Consider the following 24,562-nt stretch of genomic DNA (forward strand, 5'->3'; position numbering starts at 1 on the left):
TTAGAAACATATGAGCCTTGACTGAGCTTGCTTTGCCTGATTATGTTTTCATGGTTTATCAGCCCTGTGTTGGTTCCAGCAAGTAGGTAAAACCCTCCATCACCAACTCAGAGTTCCTTCCAACAGCATATATACACACAATACACTGAAATATGGTTCACACAGTGTAGTAAAACCAAACTCACAGTGTAGCAAACTCACTCTCTTAACAGTCATTAGAAAGAAAAGCCAAAAGCCAAATGTCGTACAATAAATTTATTTGCCTTTTAAATGTCATACAATAAATTTATTTGCCTTTTCAGTTGTATTCAAATTCAAGAAAAAATAACAAACATTTTGGATGGAATTGATATTTGGACGGAAAGTTAATCAGAACCAAATGCTGTGATTATTACAGATGCATCACTCTTGGTCTCTGATTAACCACAGTGAAAGGTGGATGTTGTGTTCTGGTTTTAGATGCAGCAAACATACACTGATACAGAATCTGCATAAATATATCATGCTGCAACAAATAGTATGTTTATATGTAATATTTACACTGAACGAAGAACATATATCTACACAGACATTTAGCTTTGCATGCCTCGACAATTGCACATCACACATACACACACTGACAATGGTCTGTTGATCACACATAAATACAGGTGAATTCAGTCAAATTCATGCTGAGCAAGTCAGTTCGAGAGATAAGCAGGACAGATATTTCTATCCTGACAATATATTAAAAGATGTGCCTTAAAGCATAACAGTATAATTGTTCCAATCCTTCATATGGCCAATCACACGCTGAAGTGTACTGAGCCTGCAGCTGATGCTATCCCAGAATCCAACTTGTCTTCCTGTGTTTCATTGTCATCATCACCATCATCATGATCATCAGAATCCGAGTCACTAAAATCAGAAGGATTTAGATTTTAGATGAAGTTACACTTGGAAATAAGTTTCTGTGAAATAATATGAGATTGCATATCTTGTCTTTCATGCGACTAAGACTAAATACTGGACTTTGAGTGAGGAAGATTTACTGAGTGTCAGCTTAGAAAGTCTCAAAGTGTAGGTCATTGATGTTTACAACTTTGGGAAAATCAGTGAGTTCAGAACATGACAGACCAACAAATATCGTTCCAACCTGTGATTCAAAGCCTTTGACCATTCCTGGTTTAAATTGAAAGAACACAACATTGCAAGGTAAACTGAGTGCCACCTGTGCCCTTCCAGACGTCTGAAGTCAATAATGATGTACATTAAAAAGAACACTTGGTTGTTACATCTGCACTTCAGGAAAAACTGTAAATTGTTGGATTATTTCTTCATATATCAGATAACTGACTCCTGTTTCCTGTGGCCTACTACTCACCTAGAATCATCATCACTGTCACTGTCATCACTGTCAGCTTCACTGTCTTCATCACTGTCTTCATCACTGTCACCTTCCCCCTCATCATCTTCATCAACACCTTCATCATCAGAATCTGCACTCCCAGACATTTCCTCCTCCTGGTCTACAAACAGATCATGATCTACATAACCACAAGGTCTTCTTATGAGAAGAGAATTTACTATTTCCAGATTTGGAGATATTATTCAGGAGATATATGTGTATATATAAGTATGTGTTCATTGTTGCAGATTTAAACATAGATTTCATACTTACTTCCCTAATTGAAAAGCTTTGGTATTAGATTGAGTGGTGAGTAATGTGTCATTGGCTGAGTCTATTGCTTCAAATAAGTCAAATCTCAATATCTGGAAGGAACTGGGGTAATCTCTTCATTTTAACATTGTTGGTCAGCAACATTTCCAGTTGTAAACAGTGCAGGACTAAGTTCAGCATTAGTTCAAAACTGGGCAGATGGTCACATTCAGGGATAAGTGATGGTAAAGTCTACCCTACATATGCCTTTTCTGAAATGAGTAACTGATTTTGCTAAATAAACACTGCAAAATAGAATGATTTAAGAAAGTGTACCAATATTATATGGCATGAAACTTGTTGACAGTGTAGTTTTCTGTTTTGTCAATACCAGTAACACGTGCATTTACAATGCACTGAACTTGATGGTTAATAGTCATGACATATCACACAGGGTTAATAAACTCAGTTGCCTAAGATCAAAGCACATGAATCACATGTGCTTCACTGTGTGTCAGGAATGGAGTCTTAGAAACTGTCAGGAGTCAAGTTGCCACTCATCCAAGGACTCTCTGTGCCAAACATTGCACCTCTACTCAGCTGAGCTGAGCTGAGCTGAGCTGAGCTGAGCTGAGCTGAGCTGAGCTGAGCACTATGCACAGGACCAAACACCCCCACATTCATTACTGAGCTCAACAAGAGTATATGTCATGTTTATTTGGATTGAACTTGAAGTTTGGATGACTAACCATATTGAGAACACAACTTAAAAAAACAAAATACCTTGTATGGTTTGGAACATTATACACTGGAAGTTTTCTAAAGCTGCATCGGTTGGGACTAGCAAAAAATGCTGGTATAGAGGGCATGCTGGTTTAGAGGACTTTCCCCTTTCCAACCTGAGAACAATCTTCTGTGTGCCATAATATACGACTGAACAATGTGTGGATAACCATCATACTCGTTTTGAGTAGGCCAAACTCAAAATCTTTTATTAACTGAATTTTCTGTTCAAGAGTTATTTCCAATCTAGCCCATTTGACTTGGTGGATGACTGAGAAACTATGCCACAACAATTGATGTACATGTATTATACAAGTGACAAGAGCTTCTTACCATTCGGCCTTATCCGTACCCATACTCTCTTTATCAGGCAATGTGAATGAGCATAATACCGATGACAATCCACTGTGTTGTTAACACACATTCAGCTAATCAGCCAATGAACAAGAGATCCGAGATACCAGATGCTGGTTTAGAGAGTTCATTACTGTACAATAAGTCAACTGGGCAGTCTTTCTTGTGCCGAAATATGGAATAGACTCAACTTCTAGTGCTGATATTGAAAGCATGCCAGATTGCAGGACAGCTGGTTTTGAGGGCTTCCAATGTACATTAATAAATTAACAAATGATATTGTCTTAACTGCCCCCAAACATATTTGTTTATGTGGGATTAAACAACATGTTCCAAAACTTCAAAGGCTTTTGGTTATTTTAAGAGAAATGTTAAATGTTGAAAAATGTTTGAATGGCATTTAGAAGTGGAACACATTAGAAAAGCAAGATTTATGGATGTCAACTTCTTTATTGTGAATAACACAACATTTTCTATTCTATCCTTGCTTCTTCATAAGGGTGTATGCTTGGTCCTTTATCACCTGATGAAGAACAAAGCATGCACTCCAAAATGTTGCGTCATTCACAATAAAGAAGTTGACATCCATATATCTTGCTGTTGAAAAATTCATTGCATTTGAAAATGAGAGCCTTCATAATCATCACAAAACTGGCTATCTATGTTCCCAACTCAACAATAAACATAGACTCACAATTGGTATGTATTTCTGAATTCTGTTTGTCAAACTCTGAAAATGTGAATAGTTGTGTAACAATGTAGTCTTTGTGACAATAAAAAATAGTTGGAAAAAAACCAACTATCCTTACTAACAGATTACATTATCAAGTTCTGTCTCATCAAAACAAAGTCTACAAAGATATTTGTCTCTTCTCCATCACATATTGTGATCTAATGTCAACAGCATTACATCTACATCTGCTGCAAATATATGCTGTTTGTCATATCTATACAGAACAAAAACATAATGATATAATTCTGTCCCAGTATTACTTACCTAGTTCTATTTTTTCATCAATCAATGGTTGAAATTTCAGCGCTTCAGCATTGTCAGGTTCATATAGCAAAACTGGAAAGAGATATTTAACGACAACATGTCTTTAACCTGCTTGAAACAAAAATGACTCATATGACATATGACATGATTTGTCAACATTACCTTTGGTGACAGAGAAAACACTAGATACAATATTTACCTTACCACTAACTAAGAGCTAACAACATATTCCCTTTGAATTGATGGAAAAAACACTAACCACATTATTACTGTGTCCCTACCCTGATGATACTGATACTTACTCATTTTACAGAGCTTCTGGGCATTGAGATAATCCTTCTCCATTAAACAGGTCACAAACTGCAAAAAACAAAAAAAACAAAAAAACAAAATAAAGTATAAAAAAATACAAATGAACACAAACAATTTTCATGATGCTGCAAAGCATTTACTCAAAATGTAGGGACAGACTAGAAATTCTTGTCTGCCCCTTTGTATTGAAGCGTAAGCCTGGTATCGTACAACAATTATCATCACCTAGTACAGTCCTCTACACAGCAACTCAGGTACTAGAGGTGGGTGTTGCAGGTAAAGTCATATTGCCATATATTGCGATTCGAAAACATATACTCTGATACATGTTGCAACATATTGCAAGAATATTGCAAGAATATTTGTTGCACAAAATACTACATATGATCAATTTAATGCTTGATTTATAAAGCAAAAACAACAAAATCACTATGCTTGATTAAGATTATATACAAGAGTCATCAGAAGATGACATATCCCCCCGGACCCATATATTTGAAAGGCCAAATCATCTGACAGTTACTTAAATCATCTGACATTTTTTTTTCAGACTAAGGTTGAATTGTTTCCATGGAATTCATGAAAAATATAAATGCCATATATCTGTAAACAGCAAAAGGCACCACTTTAAGATCTATCTCATATATCAGCCAAGATCTGATGAAAGATATGAAATGGTTTTTGAGTTTCAAGTGCTCTGGAACAAAGCCCATCAATCCATTCTGAGACGAAGTCAGAATTGTTTCAATGGAAACTGGGAAAAATAAACATGCAAAAACATTGTAAATATCAAAAGGCACCACTTTGTGGTCTGCCTCAAATATCTGCCAAGTTTTGCTAAATGATATTAAATAGTTGTTCTCCAGGAATGAAGTCAATCCATCCGGTTTTTAAGACAAGGTCTGAAACGTTCCATGGAAACCGAGAAAATAATAAATCACAAAAACCTGTAAAAACCTGACTGATATATCTTTGAAGAAAAATGTTGAATGGATTTCGAGTTGTGCTCTGGAAACAAAGCCCATCCCTCCATTTTGAGACTAAGTCCGAAACATTGCCTTGGAAACCGAGAAAATAATAAATCACAAAAAACTGTAAATAACAAAAGGCACCACTATGGGGTCTGCCACATATATCTACCAAGTTTTGCTGAAAGATATTAATAAGTTTTCGAGTTGTGCTCTGGAAATGAAACACAACTCTCAGTTTTGAGACAAAGCCTGAATTGTTTCCATGGAAACCGAGAAACCGATAAATCACAAAAACCTGCAAAGAGCAAATGGCACCACTTTGGGTGTCTGCCACACAAATCTAACAAGTTTTGAAGAAAAATATTGAATGTTTTTTGAGTTCTGTTCTGGAAATGAAGCCCACCCCACCGTTAGACTAACACCAAAATGTTCCATGGAAAAACTTAAAAAAAAAAAAAAAAAAAAAATTTCCAAAAATCTGTAAATAGCAAAAGGCATAACCACAGGTTCAGATTATTATATCTATCAAGTGTGGTCTAAAAACACTGAACGGTTTCTGAGTTCTGATCTGAAAACAAAATGATTACGGACGGACGGACAGATGAGGCATCGACTATATCCCTCCGACATATAATGCAAAAGACTTTCAACTATGTCAAAATGGAAGAAACAAGGAAAAGAACAATTTAACATCAACGTAGCAGATGTACAATATACTCACCCACTGAAAGCCGCCCTTTCCAGCCAATACGGTCACATGACCATCCATGCTTGGCACTCTCTTCGAAATATCATAAGCCCGACACAAGAATTACTGTGAATCCAGCATGCCTGAGAGGGGTGGTTGGGAGGGTTTGACGTCATGAGTCAGGGTAAGAATCAAATATAAATTTTAATCAGAAAATTGCATATCTTTCCTTATCCTGACTCATGCTTATTATGCTTTAAGAATGAGACGGAAATGCTGGATTCTGTTGACTGCCATGTAAGTACGTCCAGTACTTCACCACTGTGGGAACTATAACGGCAATAGTTTGGCCCTGTTCTTCCAGTGTTCATTGTTACAATGGGGGAATCACATCTAAAGCAACTGTATGTCAAGATTTCTATCAAGACCAGTTGTGGCCCTTCTTCATGCACAAGTATCTCCATTGTGAATATGGGGTCATAATCTCTCGTGCTAGCCTGGTCAAGACATGTGCATGGACTCTCGACTATTATAATCCACAAAGCATATTGGTCTCCACAAATCACATTATAAAAGAGTGAGTGCCTTTGTGGAACCGTTAGTTGTTGTGAAACAACAAGTGGCCCAAATTGGTGGATGCCAGTGTCATCCTATGTGGCAATGTCCAAAGGTAGTTGTTGGCAAACACCATATTTGATTTCCCAAAGTTGCCCCCTATTATCGTTGTTAGCGAGCAGTTTCCATTTAGAGCAAGTGTTGATGCCAAGGCTCTCACTTCAGGGGGATTGGAGGTTCAAGTCCTGCTACTTTGTAGGTCCTCAGTATAATGGCTCTCATCCATACTGAGATATTGTTGCGGGATACTTTCATAGGTGTCTCAGTAGATAATGGGATGAACAGACGCTTGAAACATTGTCTCCTTGTCTTAGTACGTTGCAGATATATTTTGAACACTCTGACTGGGCATAAAGACAAGTCATATGTATCATGTGGTCCGATGACTGTAGATAATGCCAGGATGTGGAATTGTCTGTCCGGTTGTCCAGACAGTAGATTTTTGGCAATGAAATCCCATCAACGTCATAGATGTACAATCTCACGATAATTGGAGTTGAACCATGTCCGATTGAAGTCCAGAGCATATATTTCATGTATCATCTGTGTCGCTGTTGCTAGGGCGAGCAGAAATAGAGTTTTCTGTGTCAATAATTCAAGCGATGTCCAGTCTAGTGGCTCGTAGATATCACTCATGAGGTGCTGTAGTACAACATTCAAATCCCAAGCCCAAGTCTTTATCTGCATTGTTGGTCTTCCAGCTTGAACAAGAGTAGTAAGGTGAGTAGTTCCCGTACTTTAGTCAGCTTGATCCCTGTTTTCATGGTGATAACAGAGCTGAGTGACACCAAGTATGTCAAGAATGTAGAACCTGTCAGTCCTCTGGTATGTCACAGATGACATAAGTAGTTCGCTACTTGAGGATGTGTGGTATTCGTTGCAGTGAAGCCTTTCTTCCTGGTGTATCTTTCAAACCACATCCGTTTATCATCGTAAGAGGTGCAGGTAGATCTATGTAGAGCTAAGATGGCTGCCTTTGCTGCTTCAGAAGAATATCCTCAATGTTTTAAGCAGGCTTTGATACAATCAAGACATGAAGCTGAAACGATGTTGGATTGCCGGGCGCTTGTTTGGTGTGTGGATGGATGAGAAAGTTCCTCCACTCTGTCATTTGTAGTGTTGGTTGTCCTAGCTCCGTGATGAGTACTGGGAACCAATCTCTTACAGCTTTCATCTCCAGGTGGTTGATATCTTTGATGCTCGTCCAGATTCCTGCAGCCACCCGCAGCACTACCTTATGACATGGAGATGGTTGTTGTAGACCATCTGTCTAGAATGGTTGTTGCTCTAGCAAATATGTCCCAGTGCTGACATTTGATCAGCAAGTCCACCATAGTAGATATGGTCTCAAGTTATCTGATCTGAGGTGCTGAGGTGTTGAATCAGGAACCGTTGTAATGGCCATAGTTGTAGATGCCCTCGTCTGGTCAAATCCTGCACCGAAATGAGCAGACCAAGTAGACACTGCCACTGTCATAGTGGTAACAGACAGAGTAAAGCTTGTTCTATCATGGCTTGAATTTTGACTCACGGCAGTTCAAAGGAGCGATAAATCGAATCCCAAGGATTTTAAGATCTTGTTGCAGCTCTAATTCTGACTTCAATAGATTCAAACCTTGTCTTGTTACTCATCTTACAGGTAAGAGCTTTGTTTGAGTTTCCCAACAGTGAGACGAGGTCAAACTCGTTTGTAATTCACAAAGTGATCTCTGAGTCAGAGAAGAGGGCTTCCTCCGGTGAGGATGATAGGCAATTTCTATCCCTGTCCATTGAATCCTCTCTGTCCTTCCGCGAATGCATTCATGATGCAATGAATGTCAGCATGATCCTCCTGTCTGTGTGCATCCTTGGAATGTCTGTCATTCTGTGAATGCCTTCACGCATGCCTGCTCGAATCCACATCAAAAGGATGAACGATAATGGGTGCTCCGACGAATGGGGGATGCAGACGATGAACAATTGTGGCTGTAACAGGATCCATGCGTGTAAGCACATGGCATATCGATGGGAGGAGCTTTATTAAGACTTGAGAAAGCCTACGTTGTTTGTCATTCGCATGACTTTCAAGAGTATATAAATATAATGCAAATTCTGGATTCTTAATGCCTTATCGGGACCCAAAGTGCCTCTAACCATCCTCGTCGGGCGTTGAAGGAGAGAGTGACAAGCATGGCTGGTCATGTGACCATATTGGCATGAAAGGGAGGCTTCTGGTGGGTGAGTGTATTGTACATCTGCTTCAATTAGAAAAGAACTTCAATGGAATTTCAAGAGGGAGCAGATAAGCATAATAAGCATGACTAGGGATGAGGAAAAATAAATTAAGAACACAACTTCAAACCATACCTAAGTTATGAAGTTTTTGAAAACCCGTTTTTTTATCAGGGTATCGCACTACGTATCCATTTCACACATGTGCGACATTCCATCCAAATCTGTGCCCCAAGGGAAATCTCTACAAATTTTCTATTTGAAAAAAATATTTGTTATTTTTCTGCAATCAGTACCAACATGTCGGTACAAATGTATCACAGACACATCACGACCATCACTGACCTCCATAAGCAGCTGATTGGGAGCCTTCCTGTCCTTATCCTCTTCCTCGGAGTCACTGTCATCACTACTCTCCCCCTTCCCACCAGCAGCTCCTGATCCACCATCTTGTTTACTCTCCAAGGTGACTTTTCTACAAACACAGTTCATGGTATCGGATCAGTGTTTGCAATACTTTAATTTGCCAGCTGGCCATCAGGGCATGGTGCCTTTCAAATCTACAGGCCCTGAATGAAATCTGCAGGCGAATTTTGTTAAAGTCAAACCAATAAAAACAAAATACACTACACCATACAGTTTCACATTGTATCTACAGAATCAATTTGCGACTACTATGGCGCAGAGAGAAGTCTGTATTTTCGTAAAAACTGGTGTTGCCATTGACAAATCATGGATGTTAATACAAAAATTAGAAAGATTCTGGTTGACAGATAATTCACTGTAAGACATGAGGGCCTGTGCATATTTGAAACAGCCGTCCCAGTGCAATAACAACCTGCACTGGGCATCTGGGCTGGTGATTTTCTTCGAATGCTGTATGGGATCACCGCAAATGAAAACAGTCATTGCATACAAAGATGGAGAGGTTTGGAGTAGGCTAAAAGATATCATGACAGGTTGCAGAGGAGGTGTTGTGAAAAATAATGACATTTTTGAGGAAGGGCATTAATGACAAATTAGAGTGAAAAAAGTGAATTAGAGTGAAAAGAACCAGAGATGGTAAGATGGTTAAATTGTTATTATTTCACTGCAGAGATCTGTGTGATGTACTCGATACACTGACAGTGCCACAATCGGTTCCATTAGGCTACACCGCCGTTCCAAACCATGGATATACAGAATGTCAAGTTACAAGATTTCTCAGGTCAATATTGTGCATGGCCTCCCCGCGCATTCACCTCTGCCAAACACCGTCTCCTCATCAACTGCCTGATGCTTGTGAACATGTGGTTGGGGATTCTGTGACATTGCTCTTGCAAGGCAGCACCAAGTTTCTGCAAGTTCTGGGGTTGTTTCCTAAGACCAGGATGCATCCCAAACGTGCTTTATTAGATTAAGGTCAGGTGGCCCCAATGGCCAGTCCATGATGTTGATTCCAGCGTTTTGAAGGAAACTTCATCCCAACATCATGGTATGTGGCCAAGCATTATCATGCTGGAACTGTAGACCTGGGCCATGAACCGCCATGAAAGGAACGAGTTCTGGTGAGCATCTGGTCATGGTAAGCAGCAGCTGTGAGGTTTCCTCAGATGACCAGAAGGCGGGAACGGTTGTTCCCACAGAAAGCACCCTACACAATGCAACTTCCACCCCCAAATCTGTCGACTTTCTGTACAACACATTGTGCATACCGTTCACAAAGACATACTGTCTGATGCTAAGTCAGCACTTTATCAGAGGTATGGCCTACCTTCACAGAATCCCATACATGACTTTCATTTAGCATAGAACTAACATACACAGACATACAATTGAGACAATGATTACAAAATGGTATAAACATCTTACTTTGTTTCTTTGCTTTCTGTGCATCTGCCACTGGTTCCAGCTGTTTTTTCTTCATGGTGATGTGAGCAATCTGAACACATGTTTTTAGGAGTTTCAAGGCATGACAAAGTGAGAAAGTCAATACGGAGACAATACTATTTAGCTTGATAACTATGTAAAAATCTACATCAAAATGCTGCTCTATGCAATAAATAATAAGTTGTCATCAAGACAGTTGTATGTTTTATTTTTTACCTTTATAATCACAAATTGCAGAGATGATGAAGTGGATATCAATCCAACAGACATATTGCTTTACCCACAGCAACTTCCCCTCCAACAACTCAGACAAAACTGTCTGCTGGCACTGAGTAAAAACTATGAGTGCACCACACGTGAAAAGGTTTTTACAAGATTTAATCTTTGGGATGGGGCTGCAACAGCCATAGTGACCACCTAATACACATCTTACACTAAGCATAGAGAGCTTTGGTTTGTGTCTGTAACAAGAGATATGAAGGCTAGTAACTGCAGCATAACATACTGTGATGTCTGGATGAGTATGAGAAAGGTATGGATGACTGCTCTTGGGAAATGTTGTCTTTTTCTGCAACGTGTAGCTCCTGGAAGTTTTCTGTCAGAGAGCCATTCTTCCTATGAAGATAAATACACAAACAATTCTTAACTCATCTGGTAACAGAAAATCTTTTTATCAAAGCAGTGAAACAGATTAGGCAGAATACAACTGGCTTTCCTTGAGGTGCTTTGGTATCAGTCCTCCCAATGAGCATCAGTTACACTACTTAATTCCCCTTGTTCCTATCCAGCAACTGCACTGCCTTCCAATCAACATCTCTTACACTACTTGGTGCCCTCTATTCCTATCCAGCAATTACATTGCCTTCCATTCAACATCTGTTACACTACTTGGTGCCCTCTACTCTTATCCAGCAACTGTTCTGCCTTTCAGTCAACATAATTTACACTAATTACCTCCCTTTGTTCCCAGTTCTTAGAGTCTGTCTTTTCATGTACCGGTACGTCCATTTGGTTCTTCTCCTTGACTACTTCCTTGATTACAACACTGGCTACTCACTTATATCCCATGGTCCTAAATCTGTGCCTGTACTTCCTTCTAACCAGCTTCAGCTGCTTCAGTTAACATCCTCTACCTCCCCTTGTTCATCTCTGGTATATTAATTCCTTCCAGTTGTGCTTAAATACTTACCTCCCCTTGTTCCTCCTCTGTGACTCTAATTCTTTCCAATCAACATCAGCTACAATAGGGTCATCTCTGTCAAAATAGACATAATAAGACTTGATTGACCTACAAGTGGTATCAACATTATGTTTGATCATAATCGTGTAAGAATTATACATTTGGAAAACAGAATCAATATCTTGAACTAGAGGTCTAGTATCTGAGAAACTCAAATGGATTCTTCAACTCAAAACTATTTCTCCAATGGCGTCAATGAGAAGATCTGGTCCTCCATTGACTGTGCTCTGAGACAACCAGGCTCTGTTTACCTTTCTTCTTTCCGTCTGACGGCCTGCAACGAAATCTGTTTAGTTGGTGTAGGTGTCCGTCGTGTGAGGGAGGAATCTGGTCTTGGAGGAACAGAACCTGCATGGTTTCCACGTCTGTAAGTAACCATTTATCACTTTCAGTCATACTGAGTGTGTGATTTTATTAGTTTTATGCTGTACTCAGCAATGTTCCAGCTATAGACCGATTCTATCCTGTTCTTCAGTGGTCTCAGGGATACTGACAACATAATATGGCTGTTATGACAAATTCATCATGATAGGATAACATTGTTCACTATACAGTAAATATCACATACACGCATTCTCATTCAGACGTATTGAAAGGAAACCTATTCTAAAATTATTTTTCATAAATTCTCTTTTACAAATAATTTTGGCAAACTAAGACAGCAAATCTTGACTGAGTTCATGAACATGACAAACAGATAAAGGATTTCATATATATGAGTTACTTACTTTAAATGGATCTGAATATTGGTAAAATATAAGTATTTTAGATATTTACATACTCACCTCTTATCATCATTATGCATACTTGCCTTACTCTTCGAAAACAGACTGCAGAAGTCAAGATCTAAAGCTTGCTAACCTAACACTCACAAAGGTTATTCGATTGAAGACGTACAGATGACCAGCCTCTCATGTGGCCGCTTGGAAAAGTCATTCCTTTTGTTAAGAACGAAGGGTAGAATGATGACAGTGGGGAGGTACAGATGATTCAGGCGGGCTTCAGACTTGATGATAACAGGTAAGTATGTAAATGTCTAAAATACTTACATTTTACCAAAGTTTGTACTAACCTCTTATCATCATTATATGCATCTTATCCGACAGCACTGGAAGGCGGGAAGCTCATCTATATAGCCCAGTGTATCAGACGTATGGAACAGTGATTGCTTAGGGGTCGGCAAGCAAAACAAAGACCATGAAAGTGAAGCCAGTAACGGGAACAATAGGTGAGGCACAATCACGAATGTGATACTATGGTAACAAGGTTCAAACAAGGAAGAGAACAATGCTTTGTACCTTAGTGACTAGAAGGATGGGTCATCTGTTGAGCGACAACAAGAGGTCCAAAATTCTGGAGCCCTTCAACACCCTCGACTGCCACACTGCGAAGGTTGTGGCTAGTGAAAACAGTATTGGAATTCCCAAAACAGCCCTCCATAATCGTAGGAATTGAACAATTCCTATAAAGACAAATAGTGGACGCCAAAGCACAGATTTCATGAGGCTTATTCACCTTGGGAGGAGGTAACCCAGCTGCCTTGTAGGCGCTGAGGTTGGTCGTCCGTAACCAGAGGACCACTGTGCTTCTGTTGACCTCCCCATTGCAGCTTGCTGACAAAGGAATGAAGAGACATTTCCTTGCCTTCTGTCTAGGAGATGTTTTGGAAATGTACTCCCACAAAACTCTCCCCTCATCCCCAACGACAGAGGGGAGAGTTGGGATAGTGAATCTCTGATCTGGTTGCCCTAGTAACGGATTCTTTGCCACGAAATCCATGAAATCCAAGAGTCCCAAATGGATAGCACCATGCCAAGACTGCTCAAAGTGAATTCTCGTGGTGTCTTGGGCGTGAATTTCACAAACTCGCGCAGCTGTGAGCAAAGCTGAAAAGACTGTCTTCGGAGATAGCAGGTCAAAAGACACCGGACCTAAAGGTTCACAGGGGGCACCTCATAAGTGTTACAAAACCATGTTGAGGTCCCAAGCCGGTGGATGACATTTCACCTTCTGGGCCACAAGCTTGAAGGTTTTCAACAGAGCCTGCAACTCAAGGACTCTCGACACCCGTTCATTCAGTTTCACTCCTAGAACTGAGTTGATAGCCAAGAGGTCTGTTGCGATGGTGCCACCTTTAAGTTGACAAGAATTCCGCAGATGCAGGAGAAACTCTGCCAAAACCTGAGGTGAAACTGCCATTGGTCGTACAGAGCAGGGATAAACAGAACCATTCAAACGTAAGCCATTGGTCATCATATAGACCACCTTGTCGAAATTTACAGCACGAAAGATGATTCTTGACATACCAAACAATAACCTTTAGCCCTCAAAGTCCTCTGCAGAAGACTCAAACGCAAAGACTGAACGTCTCCTTTTCTGGGTCAAGTTGGTTGCTGTGAGGATGCCACAGAAGATTTTATTCACCCTTGCAGAAAAATTGGGTTGGCGTTGGCAAGATGTTTTAATTCAGGGAACCAGACCCTCACAGGCCACCAGGGCACGACCAGAAACAGGCAGGAAGACATAGGCATCAACATTCTTCCAAGACAGGGAAAGGGCGTCCACCGCCCATGTGGCTGGATCCAGGACTGGGAATACGTAAATTGGAAGTTGCATATTCTGGCATGTGGTGAACAAGTCTAACGTTGGGACTGGCAAACAAGAGCAAAAGCATCTGGATGAAGCATCCACTCTGTGGAAGATGGTTTGCCAGGTCTGGAGAGGGCATCTGCCAGAATGTTCTTGCAACTTGCAATGTGCCTTGCTCCAACTACAATCAGAGCCCAATCCAGTAGATTGAACAACTGGAACCTCTGATCGAGAAAACACTATGAGCCTGTGGTTTCCTGATCGTGGATCACCCAAACCACCATCACATCGTCCGTGGCAAAAATGGGGTTGGAGATGATGAAGCACTCCTGCCAATGTGACTCTGTGAGGATCACAGCCTGCAGTTCCAGACTGTTGATAAGCCAGTCTTGCTGCTCTGCTAGCCACAGCCCCGGGACCGTGTGGATGCACTGAACTCCCCAACCCTGCTGAATGGCATCCACAAAGAGCTCCAGGTCAGGAGAAAACACGCTCAAAGAGACTCCTGCACAGACGTTCTTGGGGTGAGTCCACCACTGATACTACTGATGTAAAGCAATTCTGGTTGTGAGATCATCTGCTTGTATGAACAGTCTCAAGAATCTTTGGAAAGGATGGAGCATGAGTCTCCCTTGGACTGTGAGGTCCTGTGCCGACGTCAACAGACCGAGAATGGCCTGCCAATCTCTCAACTTGAGGACCTGGGTCAAGCCCTTGTGGACACAGTCCAATATCTTCACCAGTCCGTCGGGAGGGATTCTGAGCCTGTCCTGGTTGGTGAGGAACAAACCTCCTATGAAGAGGACTCTCTGAGAAGGCTCCAGGTGTGACTCCCCCAAATGATCAACCAACCTAGATGAAGGAACAGCTAGAGAGTGTTCTTTCTGTTTGACTAGCCTTTGACAATCCCACTGATTCATAAGGCAGTCGTTTCTATCCCCTGCAGATGAAGGAGTGATCAGAACCGTATTGCAAGTGAACAGCCACAGGGCCCAGAAATTCCAAATGGAAATACCCGAAATTGGAAATGCTGGCCATTGAAATAAAAGGCTGGAATAAAAGGACATGGAGGCATGCACCTGGGATATCTAGGCTGATAAGCCAGTCTCCAGGTGAGATTTTGGACTGAAGCTGGTCCATAGAAACCACGCAAGAATGAGGAGGATCCACAAAGTAAAGATTGTTGAAGACTGCCATATTGAAGATTATTCTCATTTTGTCTGTGTTTTTCTTGTGGATCAGGAAGATCGGTGAGTAAAACCCCGGATTGGTGTTGGGCTCCTGTATACTTTCAACGTCTCGCTTGTTGAGCAGAAATTGAACATTTTCCACTATTTGCTGATGTTTTGACAAGGAATAAACTCTTGACCGTGGCAATGAGGTCATAGGTCATAGGGATCCTCCAGGAATATCAATTTGGGCTGGAAGATCCCCAATCACAAAAGTACATGAAATAGACACTTAAACACAGAGAATGTGTGTCCTAGTGCGACTTGAGACCGTGACACTTTACATAATGAAGTTGGGGCATAAAACATGCTCAAATACAAGCAGGAGAAACATTTATTCATCTGCAGTGAAGGAAAGTATGTAGCAAAAGCGAGGGGTAACATAAACAAACACATCGCAAATACACCCCCACTGGTTTAGCTGACCAGTAAATCACATCGTACCACCATTTTGACAGCACACACAACAAATTGCTGTCAAAAGCAGTATACATAAGAAAAAACAAACAACGAAAAAGATATACGAGGACCCACAGTCCAAAACACCGAAGCATGAACCAAAATTCATGGACTCCACTCAAGAAGAGTGAGAACAGAAAAACTAGTGAGACAAACAACTGACAAGAACGAAAAACTCAACACTGGTGAGTACATCCTTATTCAAAGTTAGAAACTAAAAAAAAAAATACCAGGTAGTTAACAAACAATAGGAGAAAATATACACCCGCACTCAAAAACTAACTACAGTATTGAGATCTCAGTACATGAATAAGAAAGAATAACTTTTCCACATGGCCATGTGAAAGACTGCGATGATCTTACCAGTCATCCGGATGTCTTCAATCAAACCACCTTTGCAAGTGTTAGGTTAGCAAGTTTTCGTTCTCGATTTCTGCAGTCTGATTTCTAAGAATAAGGCAAGTTTGCATATAATGTTGACAAGAGGTAAATAAAAATTTGTTTTGTCAGTCATCAGAAATAACAGTTTTCCAAAAACTGCTCCTGTCAAAATTATCTTTGGTAGCGACAAATGATATTTGCTTGTGGACTATCACATTTCGCACACTAAAGACTATGTCATCCTGAATTTTACCATTCACAGATAGAGTTTCATTAATTTCAAGCCACAGATGGCCCAATACATACTTGGCACTGCTAGCTTGTCTGTGGTCTCGGTAATGTTCCTTTTTCCTGGATGTTTCTGTCATCACAGAAAATATATTTATTTGAAAATGACACACCATATACTATGGCGAATAAGCTGACCATATAGATAAGCCCACTCCCTAACTTGATCCCTAAGATCAGTGTCAGAATGGTATGTTTCGTGCATGGCCAACTCCAACCACTATGGTTCAGCTCATACCACAAGACATCTGGCAGTTACAGTCTTGGATGTTAAACATAAGTATGGTTGCGGTCAACTCACACCACAAGATTGTGGCTCTCAGTTGGGGGATATAATGACATGTTACAAATGAAACGGAATTCTGCCTCTAATCTCCCACTTCTTGAAACTGCTGGTGCAAACAACAAAACAATAGCAATTGCGCTCATTATAAACAGTACTTGTGTATCGATTGCAGGGCATTGCAAAACAACAGGAAGCAATCACCATATGTGAAGTCAGAGGAAACAGCACATGTCATTTTGCAAATGGCGACCAGACAGGATTGTGACATTTCTTTTATTATTGTGTGTAAATAGGTGGGTATGAAACTTACTAATGACTAAGAACCAGAAATGAAAACTGTATACTTTGATTTGTATTTTATTGATCATTTAAAACTAAGTGGCTGTAATCGTCGTAGACTTCCAGGCAGGTGTACCGCTAACCTGTAAGATTATCCTGACATGGCACTGATGACCTGAAAAATACTAGTGTGAAATTGTGTCTCATAGATAAGCCAACCCCCTTTAACAGGCTGCCTTTTTTGGTCCTTAAAATTCAACTTATCAACAGTAATATACAGTAAACCACAATACTGAATTCACTAAAACCATCCTGTTATTCACATGACATCACGTAAATGGTGATGTCCTATTGAACTGTTATCAATAATGGGGCAATGTGAAGACATAACATCAACTGACTAATGTGTAATGCCACTCCTATTTTCTTATGAAATCCTGCCATGTTTATATTTCACGCTAATAATCGGCGTCACCACATCTTGAAATCTGCAAATGCATCTGTATCATGGGCCGATGACCTACATTCACATGAATAAAGAAAGAAAAATATCAGATTATTCAATACCAAGTATACACAAGTGCAACTACTGAACAGTTAATGAAACAACAATGTCTATATTTCCAACTGAAAATCAGTTTAAACGCAGGTTCTTTTGTGTTGGAACTCTTGTATGTTGAGACATATTTAGTCAAATGAATCAAGAATTGTTCACAGACATCAACCCTAAATCTATTCTTGACCCTGTAATATAACCTCTCACCTTCTGGTTCCAGGATTTCAAGACTAGATGAATTAGAATTGTTCAAGTGCCGGTTGCCTCCTGATGGTGGTCTGTAAAATACAACATCCAAACAGACTGAATCATCTTGGGGTATTGCCATACAAAGATCTTTTGGCTTCTTTCATCAACATGACACTGTAATCATGCATTTCATGTAAGAGTAACTAACAGAATACACGAATCTGGCATGGAAGGATTCATCGGAAAGTTTTGTTTGGTAAGGAGTCACCACCATGCTAAGAATAAATGCTTACCCACAAAATATACACAATATAGCCATTTTGTCTTATTTGGTAATTTACATGAAATCGTGCTCTTCCAAATGTAAGCATTTTGACTTTCAATAATCTAATCTGGATAAGACATTCCACTGATTAATATTATGAGTAACATCCCCAGTAACATCCCAGTGCCATCTGTGAATGTTGCTACCAAATAAACTAGGTCAACAATCATCCTCTTGTGACAAACATCAATGTCTGAGGATCATTTTGAACTCCATTTGGATGTTTCAACTCAACTCATAATCCTTGTATGGTTATATCACCATTCTCGTAGACAGTTTCAGTTACTTAACGTAAATGTGATACCCACCTTTTGTACAAGACATTGTTTCCTTTTTCTGGTTCCTGATACCTTTTGTTCTGATGACTTGATGTTCGATTTGTTTCCATTCTTGATCAGATGCATAAGAAGTCTGATCTTTGAACTAAAGATCTAGAAAGACAGAAAAAAATGATGCCCCTTGATAACCTTAACAATGAATGATTTTGTTACAAACTTCAGGGATACCCTGGTTAAATGTACAGGAACAGAGGAATATTATAAAATACCTGAATCAGTACAATCACAATGCTACCCAAATTGGGGTACAGTTAGAACTTAGATATGGATTCTGTTAAAAAATGATATAGCAATGAAATATGGGTACAGCTCAATATATTATATAGGTTTATACAAACAGCAGATTTTGATTAAATTGATTGAGAAGTAACCCATTAATGTCAGTTGATCCCAATATTCTTGTAGCATTCTTATAATAGCAATAAGCGTAAATATATGATCTTTGATCCTGCTACATTCACATTTAGATCATGTCCATGCCAGTTGTATAATGTATCCCACAGCTGAATTCAATGTTCTGGTGATTTTGACGATTGCACTGCTAAATCAAGGAAGTAAGTATGCGTTCTGAGGGCACAAACAGTTTCATTGGTAGGATGGATGCCCAGGTGCTGTCATAAGAAGTTTTACTGACAACTGAAATGCGGAAGTTATATAAAAAGCAAATTAACATCAATATTATTTACCCAATATTGTTAATACCACCTCAGATGCATAATCAACTGCTTGTAGAACAAAAATTAGTGGGTGAAATACAGCAAAATCAGACCTCTGCTAGTGACAGGTAATATATAAATAGAGATGTATGTAATCAAAACACTCTCTCACAGTGTGGAGGGAAAAGTATGGGTCATTGTTGAAAAGACATACAAAATACCCAGATGTGGCAAGCAGCTACAGTTTTGCAGATACAATGCCATCAACACCATTTTGGTAAGAGTTCTGACCCTTCCCCATCCCAAATAATATTTATAAATTAATTTATACTGGAATTATTAAGAAAACCTAAGAGAACAAATTACTAGAGGACTCGCAAAACAAATTAAGTACAGTATGGTTCAAAATTATTGAGAATAGCTAAAGCATTTCATATTATTAAACGAGAACAAATCAGATAAAATTGAATGTATTGTGAACGTGAACTGACCTTTTCATGTTGTGTAGGTAACAATTTAATATTTTATCAAGTCTCCTTGAGCTTCACGGCACAGTCTAAGACGGGTAGGCATACTTCCTATCAGAGAGGTTAGTGTCTCGTGAGTTATGCTGTCCCAGTATCGGACCACTTCTCTCTTCATGTCTACAATTTTTGTCAACCCCTTTTGATTCACACATTCCTTCATCATCCCCCAAATGTTCTCAATGGGATTTAAGTCAGGACTATATGCAGGAAATGGTAATGCAGTCACATTTTTCTCCTGAAACCACTGCTTGGCATGTTTTGCGGTGTGTTTAGGATCATTATCTTGCTGCAAAATCCAGTCATTTCCATAAAACACATGTGCACTTGGAAGGAGAAAATTATCTAATATGTTAGTGTAGCGTTGACTTGTCAGATTTCCCTCAAACACACACAGCGGGGTCGTTCCTAATAAGGATATCCCTCCCCATACATGAAACTTTGGGCTGTATTTAGGTCGTCGATACAACGGTACAGACTTTGTCCATATTTTCACATTATTGGGATATACCGATATTGAGCTTTCATCAGTAAAAATCACATTTTCCCAGTCAAAGTTTTCATGTGCCAAACACCACTCAACACGCCTGTCTTTATGTTCTTGTTTCATGAGAGGAGAAGGAATTCCAGTCTTTTTCTCCCATCCAAGATCAATCAAATTTCTTCTAACTGTAGATTTTGATACAACTGTTGATCCCCTTTCTATCATTTCATACCTGATGTTGGAGATGCTTGCCCTTTGCTTTTTAGACGCTAAAATTCCCAGCCGGACGCGATCTGAGAAGTCCAATTTTCTGGGTCTCCCTGCTCCTTTCTGGTGCCCAAAATCCTTTCCCTCTTTAAAATTCTTCCTAATCCTATACACAGTAGAAAGAGGAGTTCCTGTTCTCTTTGCCAATGTATTTACATCATCAATTCCTTGATTACACAACTCAAAAATCAACCTTCTTTTATCTCCAGCAGACATTGTTGACAGTGCTGAGGAAAATGACGTCTGCTACAAATTCAGGGGAGGTAACTCTAATTGTACTATACTCAGTAGGCCAAGATGAGTTACCTCCCTTATACCATTACTTAGTTTTAAGTATCAGTGAATCAGTTGAGGTGTTAGGATAGCTCAAAGTAAGAAGAAAAATTCTCAATAATTATGAACCAGACTATACAATACATATTCGGTTGAACCAATTGCCTTTGAATGAGGTACTAATGCATTATACAGGACACCAGCCTTCCATATTATTTAGGTGGACCTGATGCTTCTCATATTGAAAATATAAGTATACTGGCATCTCCTATTCTCACGGTACTTATGGATATCGACTGAAAACATAATACAAACAGTTCTTTTCGTAATTGTGTGCTTGTTTTTAAATGAAGAGATTCTCCCTCTAACATCTGCATCTATCAACTGCTTGATCCATCAGGTGCATTATTGCACGTGAGCTCGATGAAAAACACGGTCGTCTGCCACTGATTTTTCGAGGCATCTCCCATTCTCATGGCATAACGAGAAAGTAACGTTATTAGGTGTAAGGAAGGGGCGATCACGGCGGAAAATGTGTTTACTGCGAGAATAGGAAACCCGCGAGAATAGGAGACAGCCCTATACTTGTTGATTTTTTTCTTAATGAATAATAAATACCCTCTAGTAATAAGGGGGGACACCTTGCGTACCCTCCTATAATTTAGCGCATCCCAAACGTTCCTGCCGGTATCTGGTATAATGTAGTATTTAATTAAATGATATTAAAGACAAAAAATATGTTTTTGTCTCCCATCGTTGAAAAATCCTAAAACTGCGATATAACAGCTGGCCTAAACAAACTGTCATTTCCGTCATTTCATACAGATTTCTACGCGAATTCATACAGTTTACACATTGGTTTTCAGTTTCATACCTCAGTGCAACGATAGAAATGCACTGTCAATCCTTAACCCCCTGGATGCCAAATTTTGTTTTCAGCTGCACATTTTCGTAAGGTTTGAGAAGTGAACGTTATGCGAGAATTGCGCTCGCGTGGTCCTGGATCTGCGTATGGCTATAAAATTACACATAAATGTAGAATATTTAATTTCCTATCCATTGGTATAAACATATCTGCGACTACCTCAGGGGGTTGAGAAATAGACACTGCTAAATGTTGTCCAAAACTTGTGTGTGTGTTAAAAAACAGTAAATTTCTCCGTTTTTTTATCATGCACTGATAAAAGCACTCTGCCATGATTTTCTTAATTTGTCATCTTTACGTTAAGTGTGAGTGAAGAAAATATAGCTTGATATCTGAACAACATAAGTGTATATGAAATGCATAATGTCATACACACAAAATAAAAAATGACCCGCAATAAATGTCAAAATTCGATTTTCTTCTGTGACACCAAACTTCGACAGAGAGGTCATGCACGTATGACCAATAAAGGGGCATAACTCCGCTATGCTTTACATTAAGTCAATGTAACTCATATCACATGGAGAGAATTAGCTGTGGATACGGACAGTATATTTTTGTTATGTTTTGTTCACACTGAACCAAACTATTCCGGTATAAAGTTCCCCATTGTGAGCGGATACCATCTGGGAGTTTTACAATTTATAAGAAAAGATGCCAATGTACAACATCAGAAAGCAGGTAATAGCAATTCGGATGGCCCAATCCGATACATAATTTAGTTCTTAGATTCCCATATTCTCCTGTTTGTGTACATGTATTTTGATTAATTTTGCATCATTATTAACACAGTAACAGACACATTTTCAAATGTAATGAAATAACTGAAAATAATGCGACATTTTAGTTGACGTCATGGTATGTTTTGTGTATTTTGTGACGTCGGCAAAAGATGACACTGGTTTGCTGATTAGTATATATCTAACCTAATTTCCACTCAATGTGTAAAAGATCTCGGCTTCTGTGTCAGAATTCAACACTTTCTAGACAAAACATAAAATGAATGGCTTTACCGCTGAAATAGTGTCCTGAATATATCAACAATTAGACGGTTTTACTACGTATCTTATTGTGAGCAACACGCGCACCTGTCAGGCATCAATTTAGCATAAATTAAAATTTTATAACACCTGAATATTCATTGAATATTCATTTAGAATATACACTTTTCTTCGTATGATTATGTAATTATTTCACTTCATAAGTATGCAATGAAAGGTACAAAGAAATCGCTTTTTCAGTATGGAACTATTAGAATATGGACGTAAGGTTTGTCCAAATAAAGACATGACCTGGTTTATATGTTTTTAAACAATTTTTGTATAAATATTGTTTGAGTTAGCTATTCTGCCATTAAAATATGTTTTAATTGAATTTTAATTGACTTTATTATCTAAAACAATGATAATGAATCATAAAACGATTTTGACAAACTCACACTTGGTCAGTCAATTTTCATAACTGTTTTGTCTATAAAACGACACAAACCAATGCAATGAAGAAGACAATTCTTTTAAACATGTGTGCCCATACATTGCATACAATGTACAAATTATTTTCATTAATATTAACCATATAATTATTATAAGCATGCATGAAAGGTACAAAGAGATCGCTTTTTAGTAACGATCTGTTAGAATATGGACATAAGGTTTGTCTAAATATTCTGTCATCTAAATATGTTTTAATCAAATTTGATCTGACTTTATTATCTAAAACAATAATACTGAAACATAAAACGTTTTTGACAAACTCGCACCTGATCAATCAATTTTCATAATTGTTTTGTCTATAAAAAATGACACAAACCAATGCAATGAACAAGACAGTTCCTTTAATCCTCTCAATGCTGCCGTCGAACCCATTCGACAATAGTGCAGGAAATTGACATCTCCAAATAAAACTTGCAATAATTATTCAACGAGTCGGATTTACATGTCATATGAATTATGGATGGAGTGTACTAATTCTCACCGTTTTAAATATATAATGTTCAATATGTTTATATACCTTAAAACGAAACGCCCGCAAAATAAAAATGAGATCGCCGAATTTCTCGGCACGCAGTCGAAAATAACGGCCATTGTTGACTTCCTGTGCACCACGTCGTGTGGTACCCAGACTAATATTTTCTTCATAATGAAATATTTTTTTGATAGTTTAATCAATATTTTGTGTTCCTTGACAAAGAGAAAGCCCATAAGTTCCCCATTTTCTAAAAATTAGTAACTTTAGGCTCAAATAATTATAAACAAAACCAATCTCAATGTTACATCACCGATTGGACGAACAGGAACGATCATGGCAACGGCGGTAAACAAACAACTCCACATGTATCGTGATGCCGAAGAAAATGGGGTGCAGGTTAAAACATCACCACAGCAAAACGACACCTGGCGAAAACGTCACCGTTTGGACAGAACGGAACCTTCCCTTGGCGAAAACGGCTACAAATGTTATGGCGAAAATGTCACCATATACAATTTTAAAAAGGATGAGCATTGATGTGATGACTTTATTGTATTGTGAACTTTGGATAAATAAAAACTTTGGACTTTGTGAAATAAAAACATATATATTAGGTAAGTAGACGTTATTGGATTGTGAACTTTGGATGAACATTGATGTGATCACTTTAGTGTTTCGTAAATAGACTTTGTGAAAACATAGATATTACCTAAATATAAATAAATAATATATCAGGAATATATCAGGTAAGTATGCCCATCAATATATAACATTAACACTCACCAAGCTGCTTGCATCATGTTTAGATAATAAATGCGTCTACTCTGTCGACAATGATTAGCCGTTTTCACCAGTTTGGTGCCGTTT

The 24,562-nt window shown here is 38.9% G+C and overlaps 1 protein-coding gene across 1 annotated transcript in view; it reads right to left on the minus strand.

Annotated features, from left to right (window-relative positions):
• Positions 1-239: 239 nt before the first annotated feature.
• LOC137270383 (uncharacterized) overlaps positions 240-24,562 on the minus strand; it is a 31,125-nt gene continuing 6,802 nt past the window's right edge. Inside the window, exons 2-13 of the mRNA XM_067803946.1 lie at positions 18,569-18,691; positions 17,954-18,024; positions 16,644-16,698; positions 11,931-12,044; positions 11,629-11,694; positions 10,945-11,054; positions 10,422-10,491; positions 8,916-9,045; positions 4,076-4,133; positions 3,774-3,845; positions 1,364-1,508; positions 240-897 (exon numbers count right to left, since the gene is read on the minus strand). Of these exons, the coding sequence (XP_067660047.1) occupies positions 786-897; positions 1,364-1,508; positions 3,774-3,845; positions 4,076-4,133; positions 8,916-9,045; positions 10,422-10,491; positions 10,945-11,054; positions 11,629-11,694; positions 11,931-12,044; positions 16,644-16,698; positions 17,954-18,024; positions 18,569-18,648 (1,083 nt within the window). The 5' untranslated portion in view covers positions 18,649-18,691 and the 3' untranslated portion in view covers positions 240-785. The remainder of the gene's footprint in view (positions 898-1,363; positions 1,509-3,773; positions 3,846-4,075; positions 4,134-8,915; positions 9,046-10,421; positions 10,492-10,944; positions 11,055-11,628; positions 11,695-11,930; positions 12,045-16,643; positions 16,699-17,953; positions 18,025-18,568; positions 18,692-24,562) is intronic.

This window comes from Haliotis asinina, unplaced genomic scaffold (assembly GCF_037392515.1).
Source record: "Haliotis asinina isolate JCU_RB_2024 unplaced genomic scaffold, JCU_Hal_asi_v2 scaffold_67, whole genome shotgun sequence".
Classification (NCBI taxonomy): Eukaryota; Metazoa; Mollusca; class Gastropoda; order Lepetellida; family Haliotidae; genus Haliotis; species Haliotis asinina.